The sequence below is a fragment of the Dipodomys merriami genome, unplaced genomic scaffold, assembly GCF_024711535.1.
Source record: "Dipodomys merriami isolate MVZ:Mamm:240054 unplaced genomic scaffold, mDipMer1.0.p SCAF_8, whole genome shotgun sequence".
Taxonomy (NCBI): Eukaryota; Metazoa; Chordata; class Mammalia; order Rodentia; family Heteromyidae; genus Dipodomys; species Dipodomys merriami.
This window is the reverse complement of record NW_027206401.1, coordinates 20,638,110-20,652,876: the sequence shown is the minus strand read 5'-3', so window position 1 is coordinate 20,652,876 and position 14,767 is coordinate 20,638,110. Positions and strand designations below refer to the sequence as shown.

At 40.0% G+C, this 14,767-nt stretch overlaps 1 protein-coding gene across 2 annotated transcripts in view; it reads right to left on the bottom strand.

The window, feature by feature from the left end:
* The window catches only part of Map3k5 (mitogen-activated protein kinase kinase kinase 5), a 187,721-nt gene that overhangs the window by 105,531 nt on the left and 67,423 nt on the right, over nucleotides 1–14,767 (bottom strand). For both annotated transcript variants that reach the window (XM_070010628.1, XM_070010629.1), the window contains exons 3-5: nucleotides 7,822–7,845; nucleotides 1,497–1,690; nucleotides 171–339 (exon numbers count right to left, since the gene is read on the bottom strand). In XM_070010628.1, coding sequence (XP_069866729.1) covers nucleotides 171–339; nucleotides 1,497–1,690; nucleotides 7,822–7,845 — 387 coding nt within the window. The remainder of the gene's footprint in view (nucleotides 1–170; nucleotides 340–1,496; nucleotides 1,691–7,821; nucleotides 7,846–14,767) is intronic.

The following is a 14,767-nucleotide window of genomic DNA, read 5'->3' as shown; positions in this document are numbered from 1 at the left end:
GGAGAGAAAAAGCTAAGGGATAACACCCAGGCCCTAAGTTCAAGCTCCAACATAATTGCACGCACGTGTGCGCACATACACATTATGTCAAGCAGCATAAATAATTTATTAGCCAGCTGATTACTCTCAAATGCTACATAACAAAGCTTTTACCTTCAGCATCTTCTCACCTGGATGTCTCTGTAGGAAAGTAACAGGTTGATGACAATATCTGCTGTTAAGACTTCGATGTTATCAACTCGCTGCCGGATCCTGGCCAATTCAGCTGCCAATTCTTTACCAGTGTACAGATTCCGGGCTTTCCTGATATCATTGAGTATAGATTCCCGGAAATATTGGCTGGGGAAAAAAACACATTTCTAATAGGTAACATTGGAAAAGAGTTAAGTGAAAATTTTTATAGGGAAAAGAATGACATTTCTGCACAAGTAGATTCCAAGGTATTAAGATGCATAGAAGGAATACCTCATGTGTTTGGCATGTGAAGCTTCTAGTGGCTCACAGCTGTAATCCTAGATACTAAGGAGGCTGAGATATGAGAATTCTAGCTCAGAGCCAACCAGGGCAAACAAAATTCCATAAGACTCTAATCTGCCAAAAGTTGAAGTGGGAGACCTGAAGTGGCTCAAGTGGTAGAGTACCATGCTAGAGTGAAAAAGGCAAACAATAGTACTAGGCCCTGAGTGGGTTCAAGCTCCATACTAGCACAAAAATAAAGATGAGAGTCCATGTATTTCTATTAATTCTCATCTTGTTTCAGGAAAGGCTCAAACTCTACTAGAATTTATTATTTTGAGTGGAAACTATTCTAAATAAGTGAATTCTGCCTATGATCTTAACATGGTGTAACCTTTACTTTCCAACTCAGTATCACCATTCATTAGCAAAAAATGGTTAAACAAATACATAATTGAAATACATACACAAATTTTTTCAGAGTTTTGACTCTTTACACTAAAAGTCTCTGACATTTATTCTGATGTTTCTATACTTGTTTTGCATGTATCTTTTGCTCTGCCATTATTATAAAGTAGTTAACTGTCTTTTTTGGGTGATAGATTTCAAGTTCTATGAAGGAGATAAAATGCAATAGGTAAATTATAATAACATCTGTTCTATCAATTTAGAAGACACTGCACATTGTTTTTTGGTTCTATTTTTTAATTGAGATTAGGTGATTACATACATTTCAGTTATTTCACAGTATTGTAGAATAGTGATACTTAGTTGAAGTCACAAACAAAAGTCACAAGGCAAACTGTCATTATCATGGTCTATAAAGTTTGTGAATTCTATGAGCTTTGACACTACAAATGATTTCTTCCATATCAGGTGATATTTACATTTCTTTCCTTTTGCTTAGTGCAAGCTGTTCCCTCTTTCCCTCCTGGTTCTTAATCATCTAACAATCTGAAAGATATAGGATAAGCTGCAGGAATAAATGAAGTAAAACCATAACGCATTACTAGCATGCAAATGTCAGCCCTAAGAATTACCTGGAACTTGCTTGGGCCACCTTCAAAAGCTGAATGAAACGGTCCGTGAGAGGTAAGCAGATGGGCCCCAGCAGCAGGTCAAAGTTGGGGTGCATAAGTTCCGTCAGGCCTTTCATGAAGCTGCTGTCACAGCAGTAGACTTTGTTATGTGGAGTCACCATGTAAGGGACAAAGGTGTAGTTCCCGGTGCACATCTGGGGAGAGAGAAGATACCTGGCCAGGGGGTGCCACAATAACACAATCCCAGGTTTCACACACACAAAACCCCCCTCATTTCTTATTTATGACCCATGCAAATGGAAATTTCCCCATCTGTTTAATTGCTTACTTCCATATGATTACAGAGGATACCAAAAAAAATGTATGCAACCATTTCTATCAACCATGAAATATTTATTCACCATCTTGTATAGCTTAAAGCACTATGATTCATGCTGTAGGGAAAATACGAGTATTTGAAAAGCACAACTTTCAGCACTCAGGGAATTTAAATTTTAGTCAGAAACACAATAGAAATACAGGAAAATACTGTGAGCTAACAGCTGAAGTGTTTTGCTATAACCAGCAGTGCCGGGATTGAAGCCAGGAAACAGCTGCTCCCCTCAAGCTGCTTTCCAAGGTTATACCTACTCATCTCACCCTCACTAAAACTAGACTCACAAGTTAGCTTTGATGATCATGTTTTCCCTCCTACACACTGTCCTACCTAGTCTGCCTTCACCATGTCTCTGAGATTTGGCTCTCTGCCTCCATCCTCTCTCTCAGCATTCAAGCCCCTGCACCAGGGCACCTGGCTGAGCTTGTGCAGGTGGTTTCCATTGGTCTTTCTGCTTCTACTTTTTATTTGGACTTGGGGCCTGAGCTTTTCTGCTCAAAGCTAGCGCTCTACCAGGCACTGGCCCTACTTCTACTTTTACCCCCTCTCCATCCCCATCTCCTTTTTACTCTACATCAGACAGTTGCACAAAGTCCTAACTAGTATGGTTAAGATGAAGATGAGACCCTGTACTGGAATCCTGGAAGGCCCGAACCCTGAAGATCCCTGCCTCTCACTAGCTTTGCCTGGTTCCTCTTCCCTAATTCATTATGACCTGAACTCACTGAGTCTATCATTTCCCAGATCATGCTTAACTGAAGTGTATTCATGCCAAAAAACACTGCCAGGAAGAAGACAAAAGGAAGAGGACTGGACATCCCAAGTCAACAAATCTGACAAGCACTTGAGGCTCAGGGAAGGAAACTGAAGGCAAGCAAAGGTTCAAAATTATATATTCTGGGAAGCTGAGTATAGTGGCGTATACTTGTAATCCCAGCACTTCAGAGGCTGAGGCAGGAGGAACAAGAGTTCTAGGTCAGCCTGAGCCATGTTGCAATATTCTGTCTCAAAAGGAGCAACAACAAAATCTGTATGTTCTGGGCAATGGAAAAAATCAAAAAGAATCTAGAGCAGGGAAGAAAACATAACCACAGCTACATATCTTGGCTGTAGAGACAGATAATAAGCTACACTAAAAGAAAGAAATATGGTTTAAAACATTGGGTAGGAATCTGCATACTATGACCAAATGGACAGCAATAACAAAGGAGAAAGATACACAAGCTCAGTACTCTTGGACTGGTAACCAATTGCCCATGTGCAGAACTAGTCAAAGATCAGTCCAAATGGGACTACCAAAAAAGAGTGCTAATGTGAGCTGAAAGCAAGAATTTAGAAAGCAGGATCATGCTCATTTATTGATGAACACATCACACTTTGAGAAACCTGCTGTCCATGTGGTAGTAACTCCAAACAAAATCTAACTTCCAGGTAAATATTAAAAAACTCACCAAAAAAACCCAAAAAAACTTCAGCAGATTAAGGTTTGATTAGAGTGAGATAGGTGAGAGGAGAGATGGGTGGGATTAACAGATTGGAGTTTTTTTTAAATGAAAATGTCTAGAAGATAGTTGTAAGTATGAGATGATAATGAAAAGAAGCTTCAAGTCCAAATGCTGGCCTGGGAATTTTTGTTGCCTTAACGAAAATGGAAGGGGTCTCTCAGAGAAAAACTACACAGGCAGACAAAAGGAAAGGGGTAAGCACTTGAATGAGACATCCAACAAACCCTACTGTCACCACTGTAGGGACACTCAAATATTGGCTACCAGCCACACAGGCACAGAGGAAGCAAGAGAGTAACTCTCTTCTTAGCACTAGTAAATCTTTATTCAGTCCTTGCATAGGCCAAGGTCTAGTCTAGCATGGGGCAATCACGCATTCAACTTTAACTACGGCACATGCATGAACAAAACTCACTGAAGAAGGTGCTGTTACCTCTTATTTACAGGTAGGAAGAAAGGGAGATTAGCTCACGCAGCTGATCTGCGATGTGTTTGTGACTAGATCAAAGAATCGCCAATTAACTACAACAATAAAAAGCCAGAAGTGGCTCAAGTGGTAGAGGGGTAGCTTTGAGCAAAGAAGCTCAGGAACAGCACTTGGTTAGGCCCTTGCGTTCAAGCCCCAGAACCAGCACCAAAGCAAAAACAAAAAAAAACACCCCAAAACAAAAGACCCTTTCTCTATAAGGACATATGTGACCACCCATGTGACTGACCCCTGCTTTCCAACCTTCTTTCACCTTCTACAGAAATCTTCCTTGAGCCACGTGGCTTAAGTACAGGAAACAGATAAGAAATGTCAAACTTAATTATTTATGATATTTATTTATATTACCCTTTGAGGCACTTACATGTCAGTAATAAAGCAGTAACAGCTAAAGTCTGTAATTCGGAACTGTAAGAGGTTGACTACATTCAACTGTTCCTTTCCCAAGTTCTTCACGCAATGGCTGGAAGACTGATCAGGAAGGGGGGGGGGGGAATCAAAGTCCTGCCTCTACAAGGTTTCCAAGATCTTATAGCATGCCCACCCAATTGAGTCCTTTGACTCAAGCCACTGCCTAAACAGCAAAGAAGGAAAGGACATCAGATAGGGGCATTCCCAAAGTTTCTAGAGCTTAAGCTATGCATGAATTATCGCAGAAGAATATTTTAGAAACCCATCATAACCCAAAATGACAAAAGTGGGTTTTTTTTTGTTTTGTTTTATTTTTTGTCAGTCATGAGGCTTGAACTCAGGGCCTGGGGGTGCTGTCCCTGAGCTCTTCTGCTTTAGACACAGTACCATTTCTGTTTTTCTGGTAGTTAATTTGAGATGAGTCTCATGAAATTTCCTGCCTGGGGTGGCTTTGAACCACATCCTTAAATCTCAGTCTCCTGAGTAGCTAGGATTGTAGGTGTGCACCACCAGGGCCTGGCAAAAAAAAAGTTTATTCATTTGCTTATTTATTTATTTATTGTGGTACTGGGGCTTGAACTCTGGGTCTCATTCCCTCACTTTGGCTTATTGCTCAAGGTTGATGCTCTATCACTTGAGCCCCAGCTCCACTTCTGGCATTTTGCTGGTTATCTGGAGTTAAGAGTCTCTCAGACTTTTCTGCCTGGGCTGGCTTTGAATTTGCAATTTGCTTCTTCAGATTTCAGCCTCCTGAGTAGTTAGGATTATAAGTGTGAGCCACCAACAATCTGGCATAAAAGCAAAGTTTCAAATCTGCTCAGATGCAAAACAAGAATGGATTTAAAAGCCAATAAACCCCTAAAAGTGCTGTCCAAACTTTCCAATACTCAAATGCTTAATAAAATTCTGTATCTTCAGAAACCTTAGTAACATAAGTACTTGTGTATAAAGCATGAGCCATATACATCATTAGTGAAATACTGGGCACAGCTATAATGAACTATACATCATTACTGAAGTAGTAGGCATTAAGAATCATGGGTTTGGTAAAACTAATTCTGGAAGAGGATGACTACCAGATGTCTGGTGTTGAGGTTTGGCAATGGAGTGGTAAAATGAGAATTATACAATCAGCAGGAAAAGCACTCCCTAAATAAATCCCATGGTATAGGCCATCAGAATCTTTGTTGAAAACACCCAAGCATGCTAAAGCTTTTCCCAAGTTTCCAGCCTCACGACATGCAAGGGAGTTCCTCCTCCATGCTGTAAAGGCAATAATTTTATTTTCAATGTGCCATTATCAATGTGGGAAGACAGGGGAAGAGGGACCAGCTGCAGGAGGCGCCAGGATGCACAAAGCGGGCCAGGGGTAAGAGGCAGCCAGAGAGCATGCACAGAGCATTCACTGGGGTTGTTCCCATGACATTGTGCTTTCCAGAAAGATAACAACTGCTGAGAAAATCCACTCTAGTGAAATAATGAAAATTAATGAGATGGGAACATCTGTTTCCCAAGTTAGTTCCCATATAACTTAGCAATGTGATTATAGTAATTTCTACTTGTAGATTGCCACTGAATTTATAGTATGAAGTAGATAATAATCCAAAATAAATAACATACTACTGTATGAGCAAGAGCAAAACACCTCAAATGTAGCAGCTGCCTTTTAGTAATAAGGTACTACTACTACTACAATAATTAAACCTGATTTTTGAAAGAGAAAGACACACATCTCCAACTCTGAAGGTGTGGCCATGAAACAGACAATGATCTCTCTGGTCCATGTTTACTCTCATGGCTATAAAATCCCCAAACTCAAAATAAAATCTTATTCTAATTATCTTCACTGTTTACACAAAGAAGTCTGATTCTGTTTTTCAATGTCACGTACTACATGAGGTGGATATAAATGTGGGAGGAAAATCAGTGAAGCTTCTGGAAAGAAATACATTGAATCAGATGTGCACAACATTCAACTGTTCAAGGACACCCAACACCTGGACCACAGCAGCTTTCTCAAGTCAATGAGCACCTTGCTTCTGATGCACAGGTGCCATCTAAACCTCTCATCACCCAGCTTCTCCATGTATCCAAACTGGGCTGGCAGTGACTGGTTCTCTCCTGCTTCCCATATAAGGGAAGGCCACCTATGTTATCAAGGACCTTGATACCTTGATAACATAGCTATTCCATCCCTACCAGGTCATCTTAACTTTCATTTTCTAGTGGTGTGCTTACATATGGATCACTGAGCTCTTCCAATTGTACTTCTCTTTTGTTGCCTTGTGGGACTGTTGTGAAGATTGTTGTCCCCACTCTCAACCTGTATCATGAGTCCCCTCCAGGACCAAGCCCAGCACCTGACATATAGATCATGTTCAGTTAGTACTTGTGATATAAAATGCGTTATACTGCATTGAAAGTGTGGAGCAAGGAAGTGCTCATTTCCTGTAGAGATGAAAAGGATAAGGCTTTATAATGGCAACTTTAGCCATACAGCAATGAGGAGGGCTCTGACCTGGGGAAATCCTAGTTTTAGAATTTCCCATCTAAAGAAAAACTATCAATTGCATTTTTAATCTTGTTATCTAACTTTTAATCACTTGCAGTCTTTATGTTATATATTCTTTTCACTCTAAATTGCAGGCATATACATCCTTTAAGATCTTTTTTAAATACAAGCTTAGTTTCTAAAATTAAATCTACACAGCATTGGCCTAACAGGGCTATTTTCACTAGAAGATTAAAATGTTTCCTCATGCAGCATTTTTTTTAATTTAAATTTTATTTTCTCACTTTTTTGTGTTTAATTCTTCTTGGAATTCTGTAGTTTGATCTCAAAAGACAGATTTAAACATTTTGGAACTTAACTCATTCTTGTTAAATAATGAGATAGATGATAGGTAGTTACATAGATACATATATTTTATGTATACACATATATATGTGTATGTATATGATATATATGAGTATATGATATATACTACATAAATATATACATACACCAACATATGCATATCTTTATGAATGAATCTATATTTGTGTTTATTTCTATATATGATGTTTTATCCTCATTCAGTGCTTTATAACCCCACAACACTGAAATACTGTGGAAATTGTGTTTTTTTGCTTTTTGTCAGTTGTGGGGCCTGAATTCTGGGCCTAGGCACCATCCCTCAGCTCTTCAGCTCAAGGTGAGCTCTCCACCACATGAGCCACAGAGCCACTTCAGACTTTTTCTGCTTATGTGATGCTGAGGAATCGAACCCAGGGCCCCATGCATGCTAGGCAAGCACTCTACCACTGAAAATTCTCAGCCCACTGGAAATTGTTTTTCTAAAATGTAAATACATATAGAAAACTCATGTATCAGTGCCATGTCCATCATTATAAATAAACTATCATTGCAAAGAATTGTTTAGATGAAGCAATTCTAGAAGGAGTAACAAAAATTAGTAATTTGTAAAGATTAAGAATATATCAGAGATTAGTTGATGTAATAAAAAAATACTTAAGCCTTTGTGGAAGGCTAAGTAAAATACTCACAGTATTCTTGTGGCAAATGATTTCCTGAAAAACAAGAGGGAAGAGCAGAGACAATATTAATACAAAAGACAACTCAGTGGAACTACTTTAAGTGGAAAAAGTTGTATTAACATTTATATTAGCAATTAGAAATTTTGTAGAGATCATGAATCTATGCATCTCGGAAATTTATAATATTACAATTGTGTAAAATCCCTAGACTGAATAATCTAAAATTATTTCCACAGAAAATGTATGTGTAGAATTTCCTGATCAGCTACAGTCTCTTTGGAAAAAAATTCAAACAAGTTTCCTTTCCTTAAGCACATTGGGTAGCTGCAAATGAAAGTTACTGACCCACCTGGCAAACCCATAAATAGTTAGTAAGGACACCAGACAATAATAGTTGTGTAAGTATAACGAGTATTTTGAGTACTAGAAGGGCAATGGAGTTGGATGCCAGTGGCTCATGCCTGTTATCCTAGTTGTTTGGGTGGCTCTGATTGGAAGGATTTCAATTCAAGGCCAACTCTGCCAGAAAATCTGCAAGAAAAGTCTATAAGACTCCAACTCAATGGAAGAAACCTCACTCCAAAGAGAACCCTAAAATAGGCAGATCATGGTCCATGTAAACACCCAGGCAGGAAGTGAGAGCTTATTTCAAAAACAACCAGCACAAACATGGGCTGGAGGCATGGCTCAGCAGCAGAGCTCCACTTTAAACCCCAGTAACACTAAGAAAAATCAAGGCGGGGTGCCTGTGCTCATGCCAGTGATCTTAGCTACTCAGGAAGCTGAAATCTGAGGATTGAGGCTCAAAGACAGCTCAGATAGAAAAAAACACTGAAATCTCTTCTCCAATTAACCAGAAAATAAAAGAAGCCACAAGTAGAGGGATATCTCTTGTGGTAGAATGCTAGACATGAGTGAAAAAAACAAAGAGAAAGCTCACGGCCTTGAGTTTAAGCTCTAGGACCATGATGTGTGTGTGTGTGTGTGTGTGTGTGTGTGTGTGTGTGTGTGTGTGTGTGCGCGCGCGCATGCATGTGCGCACACACCCACACAGACACAGAGAATGTATAATAGAATTGATAACCCATGTACGCAGTGTCCCTAACTTTTAGGTGGTAAGGAATGTGTTAATATCATGCAAATAATGTGGCCAAGCAGTGTCTGTGCAAAACAAACTCTCACTAAAAGCAAACTGCCATTATTATTCTAGGCATTCAAATAACTAGACACTGGGGAGACAATCTTGAAAAATACACAGAATACAGGCTTTGCTGAGATTGTTATTTAGAAGAGAAAATGAGGTAGTGCACTGGAAAAGATGGCAGGCATGCTGTCATGGAAACCAGAAATGGAAAGCATTTGTGTAGCCCCAAAGGTGAATCCATCTGGCTCAGTACAAGAGCCAGACATCAGAGTCCAGCTGACCAGCCATTGTCTTTGGTCCTTCTGTTGCAATGCTAAAGCAACACAGAGGGCCAAAGGCTTTGACTTAGAGCAATATGCAAGACTGTTGAATATTCAAGAGTACCAGATGTGAATGTAAAAGTGAAAGAGGAAGAGACTGCACTGGCGGGTCCTGCGAGCCGTATAGATACGAGTGAAATAGTAAAATATACTTTCAAAGCCTTACAACCTTGCTGAGTCATGAAAGGACACAGGCACATTTGAAATGAAATATTGCAAGCCTAGATGGACTTGCATGTGCACACACACATGCTAAAAGCACAAGCTAACAGCAAGCTTTACAGCTTCTCAGAGAAAGATGAACTGCAGAATGAAGAGGTCTGGGAAGATCAGCAGAGGAGATAGAGTTGGGAGCTGAGATCTATCCAAAGACAAAGCCAGGAGGCTGAGTTCCCAGCTAGAGATCTAGGGAAAGCAGAAGACACCTTTAAGAAACAATAAGTATTATCGATATGAGCCAAGGAAGGAAGTTCATTTTGGGATCTATAGAAGAAAGAATTACAGAGACGTTAGAAACAGATCCTGAATAACACCATTGAGCTAAAATAGAAAGTTCATTTTGACACATACAGTTATGAGTTATTTGGAGCTTTTTTTTGAGACAGGATCTTGCTGTATAGTCTAGGTTTACAGGCCTCATGCCTCAGACTTCTGAGTGCTGGGATTACAGGCATGTACTACACACCAACTTCACAAAGTGTTGTTTAAGGGGAGGGTATGAATGAAAACATATCAGCATTTATTGGAACACTGTTAGCAAATGTTTGGAACCACACAAATGTGCATCACTAGAAACTGGTTGAGTAAACTATATCCCTCTCCAATCAACAGAACAGAATGGAGCCAAAGAATAAGGGCATGCTTTCTGCACAGCTACAGAAACATTGACCAAGATATACTGGTAAGTTAGAGAAAAAATTGAATAGCTTTTAGACTCTGCTCCTATTTCAGTATAAAAAGCATCAAGATGCAGTGTACTCCTAAACTGACATGTTGAATTGAAACCTTTTTGTACTACTACTTAAAGATAGCATTTAAAAAAGAGAGAGAGAGCAAGGACATTCTAATTTGCACGTTCATAATAAAATCTCTCCAGTGGGTACAAAAGGAACAGAACAGTAGTTGTCAATGGAATCAGCCAGTTGACTAGGGGATCAAAGCAAGAGAATAGCCCTTTTGCACATCTAAATTGTGGCATCAGGTAAATGAATGTCCTAAGAAAGACAAATAAAGCCTTTTGAGCTTTTAGAAGTCCTAATTCAGTGGTGTTATGGTTTGAATATGGGTTCATGATTTGAATGCTTGGTCCCCAGCCAGTTGGCATTGTTTTAGTGAAGCCTCGCTAGAGGAAATAGGTCTCTGAGAGACTCTGAAAATTACATGACACTCCTGTTCCCTTTCTCCCTCTTGGCTTCTTTCCTCCCACGAAGAGAACACCACCTCCCCACATGGTCCCAAGGCCGTGGGATCTGCCCAAGTGCATGGGGTCCAGCAACAGAGGACCGACCACTCCCAAACCATGAACCCAGGATAAATCTTTCCCCTACTAATTTGTTCTCTCAGGTTTTTTGATATAGCTCTGCAAAAGGAAGTAGTATGGATAGCAGTACTTAATAATTGAGGGGGAAAGCTTGTCACTAGCTTTTCTTATGCATATGAGAGACTTTTTTTTTTTAACAGTTCACATCTGAGGTTAAAATTGTTCGGTCTCAAGCAGAGCACAATGGCTTACACCTGTAATCCAAACCACTAAGTAGGCTGAGATCTGATGATTGAGGTTTAAAGCCAACCCAGACAGAAAAATCTCTGAGACTCTTATCTCCAATTAACCAGCAAAAATTTAAAAAGCCAGAAGTAGAGCTGTGGCTTAAATGGTAGAGTGCTAGCCTTGAGAGAAAAAGCTCTGGGAAAGTGCCCAAGACTTGAGTTCAAGGCCTAGCACGAGAGCGCACGCACACATACACAAATCGCTCAGTCTCAGTGATGTGCTCACTTGATATTTTTAGACATTACCAAATTGCTTTCCGAAGCGACTATCAATTACACACTCTCTCCCAGCAGTACATCTGTACATCTGTACATTTCCCATTGTGTGTGCAGGGTGGGAGGGAGCCCCGCAGGGGAGCCCGTGGTGGGTGTGCCCCAAGCTCATGCATGCTAGGTAGTGAGTGCTCTACCACCAAGTTACACTCTAGCCCTTACCAGAGCTTTTAAGTATTGACTATACTACGATGTGCAGTACTGTTTCATTGTTTGGTTTTGCTTTGTTTTATAAGCAACATTGCTTAATGTGGGCAGGAGGGAAGAGCTAGAGAAGGAAGCAGGAGAAAATGGTCACAAAAAAGGAGTGCTGGTTAAAGAAGAAATGGTTGTTAGGGCTCAAAAAAATGAGACCCCCAGATATGGCACTCTGACAAGCTGAGCACTTTGAACTAAAATGCAGTCTCAGAGCCAAGATCTCTCTGACCTTCTCCTGTCCCTTGTGTCTCTCTGTAGCTCCTGTCTCTAGCTGAAGGCCAAATCCTCCAGATTATCTAACAGACAGACTAGAATCTACAATCAACACTACATGCCACATTCTCAGCCCAGGTGAACTGTCTCAGGCTACTGTCTGTTCTTTGGACCCACGTATTTCTCTTGAGATTGACTTACTGAGAATATAGTCATAATATTCAACGTATATCCAATGAAATTAGGAAAATTGAAGGGAGGGGCTGAGTTGGGAGGGATGGGGGAATGAAAGGGGTAACAGTGATCAAGATACATGGAACTTAGAAGCTGATGTGTTGAATGATATAACCCCTTTGAACAACTACTTAAAGGCAAAATGAATATAATTTTGTGTGTGTGTGTGTGTCCGGTCGTGGGGCCTGAACTCTGGGCCTGGGCGCTGTCCCTCAGCTCTTCAGCTCAAGGCTAGCGCTCTATCACTTGAGCCACAGTGCCACTTCCGGCTTTTTTTTTCTTATGGTGCTGAGGAATCGAACCCAGGGCCTCAGGCATGCAAGGCAAGCGCTCTACCACTGAGCCACCTTCCCAGCCCAAAATGAATATAATTTTTTTTAAAAATAGAACACTCACCAGGAGCCGGTGGCTCACACCTGTAATCTTAGCTACTCAGGAGGCTAAGATCTGAGGATCATGGTTCAAAGCCAGCCCAGGCAGGAAACTCCATGAGACTATTATCTCCAATAAACCACTAGAAAACCAGAAGTGGTGCTGTGGCTCAAGTGGTAGAGCGCTGGCCTTGAGCTGAAGAGCTGAGGGATAGCGCCCAAGCCCAGAGTTCAAGGCCCACGACCGACAAAAATAAAAATAAATAAATAAATAATAGAACACTCAAAAATCATTTTCTCTTCAGGCTGGAGGACAGGAAATCAATGATACAGCATTTACTTACTATGGTCCTCTATTCAGTTTCTATCAACACAAAACAAACAATGTGAATATTTATTCTTCCTCTAACATTGCATCTATTCTCCACTTCCCTCTTTCCTCTGAGGACAGTATTTAAGCATCAACACTCAGGCCCATCTTTGAGTTAACATACTTTGTGTGCCTCCTATATCCTTGTATAGTAATAAATTTGTTCACCTCTTCTCCTTAGCTCTGCTTATTTTTTGTTTTAGCAGATTCAGTTCTCCAATTCTCAGGGGATGGAGGGAGAGCAATTTTCTGATATCAGATATGTTTCATGCATCTGTACCACAGCTCACTAGGCAGCAGAGTCCAGATTGACTCTCCCATTTACTGAGAGACTCCTTTTAAATGTGCAAATATGTCAAAAAATCCAAACCCAACATCCGTTATTAGCATTTCTTATTTTAAAGCAAATGTAAATCTCAGCATCTGTCTTCAGTGAGCATTAATAGGTTCATGACAACTTCTCATGAGATTGGTTTATAGAAAATTGTTACAATACTAAATAAAAAAAGAACCAACTTCCCTCTCAGAAAGTAAAATGATCTATTTTGGAAAGAAGATAAATAACACCATATCTTCTAGAATGGAATAGTGTTTGTGAATTAAAAAAGATAAGAATTTTATTGCAAGTACCTAATGAGTACATGTGAAATCTCCTTCCAAATTACAATTTAGACATAGTTTTTAAGTACTTTTATAGTTCCCATCAATAATTTTTCAAGAAGTGTAAAGACATTTTTTTCTATTTCTAAGAATTCACTGCCAAAGAGAAACTGCTGTCTTCAACACAGAGCAGTAGATGAAAATAAAACCAGTGCAGCTGTACCTTCTCTGATGCCCAAAGAATCCACGTATGCAAACTGCATATATAACAAGAATAGCACTCTAATTCTGTCTCTACCCCTGTGAAAATAGGGAGTTGCTTTACTTTGTTTTAGCAGCCTATCCTTCCATGAGATGCAATCTGACTATCTCTTGTCCTTATTCCAATGTAATCTTCCTTTCTGTTGTAGATGGTAAGAGATAAGAAGGTTACCCCTATTACCGACTGCAAAATTAAATACAAGTATGCACAGTTCCACCTACACCTACCCATCAATGTTTTGCAGTAAAGAGGACCTTTTAGGACAGGAAATTGTTTAGACTATAAAAAATACTTCCTGTGCCACATATTTCTGTCCTGTACAACAAGGCACCACAGACTGACTGGTTAGAAATGGTGTAAGAAAATGAAGACTCATGTTAATGGAAAGGGAAAGAAAAAAAAGCTACATGTTACACAGGAAAACATGAGAGGCCTAGCTAATGTTTGTTTGTTTGTTTTAATGAAAAATCCTGTATCCTCTGCAGATATGGAGAGAAATGCAATAGACAATGAATAAGCTGGTGGTTAGGTAGAATTGGCTGTGGAGTGGGGCAGATCTGGTTGAAAGTGTCCTTTGCTCTATCACCTTGGAAACATGCAATTCAGTTTGCAATTCTGTAAAATTATGATAGAAAATATACCTATCAAAAGTGCTTTAAAAATTAAAATACAGGGCTGGGAAAGTAGTTCAGTGGTAGAGTGCTTGCCTTACATGCATGAGGTCCTGGGTTCAATTCCTCAGTACCACATAAGCAGAAAAAGCTGGAAGTGGCTCTGTGGCTCAAGTGGTAGAGTGCTAGCCTTGAGCTGAGGAGCTCAGGGACAGGGTCCAGGTCTAGAGTTCAGGCCCCACATCCAACAACAACAACAAAAAAATTAAAATACATTTCCTCTACATTAAAATTCTCATTAGGATTACTGCTTGAAAGTCTTTATGAAGAGTCCTTAAGAAGCCAGGTGCTGGTGGCTCATGCCTGCAGTCCTGGCTACCCAGAAGACTGAGATGTGAAGATCATCACTAAAAACTAGCCCAGGCAGGAAAGTCTGTGAAACCCTTATCTTCAATTAACCACCAGAAAACCGGAAGTGGAGCTGTGCCTCAAAGTGGAGAGCACTAGTCTTGAGTAAAAAGAACCCAGGGACAGCACCCAGGTGCTAAGTAAAAGCCCCTTGACTGACAAAAAAGAAAAACATTAACTATGG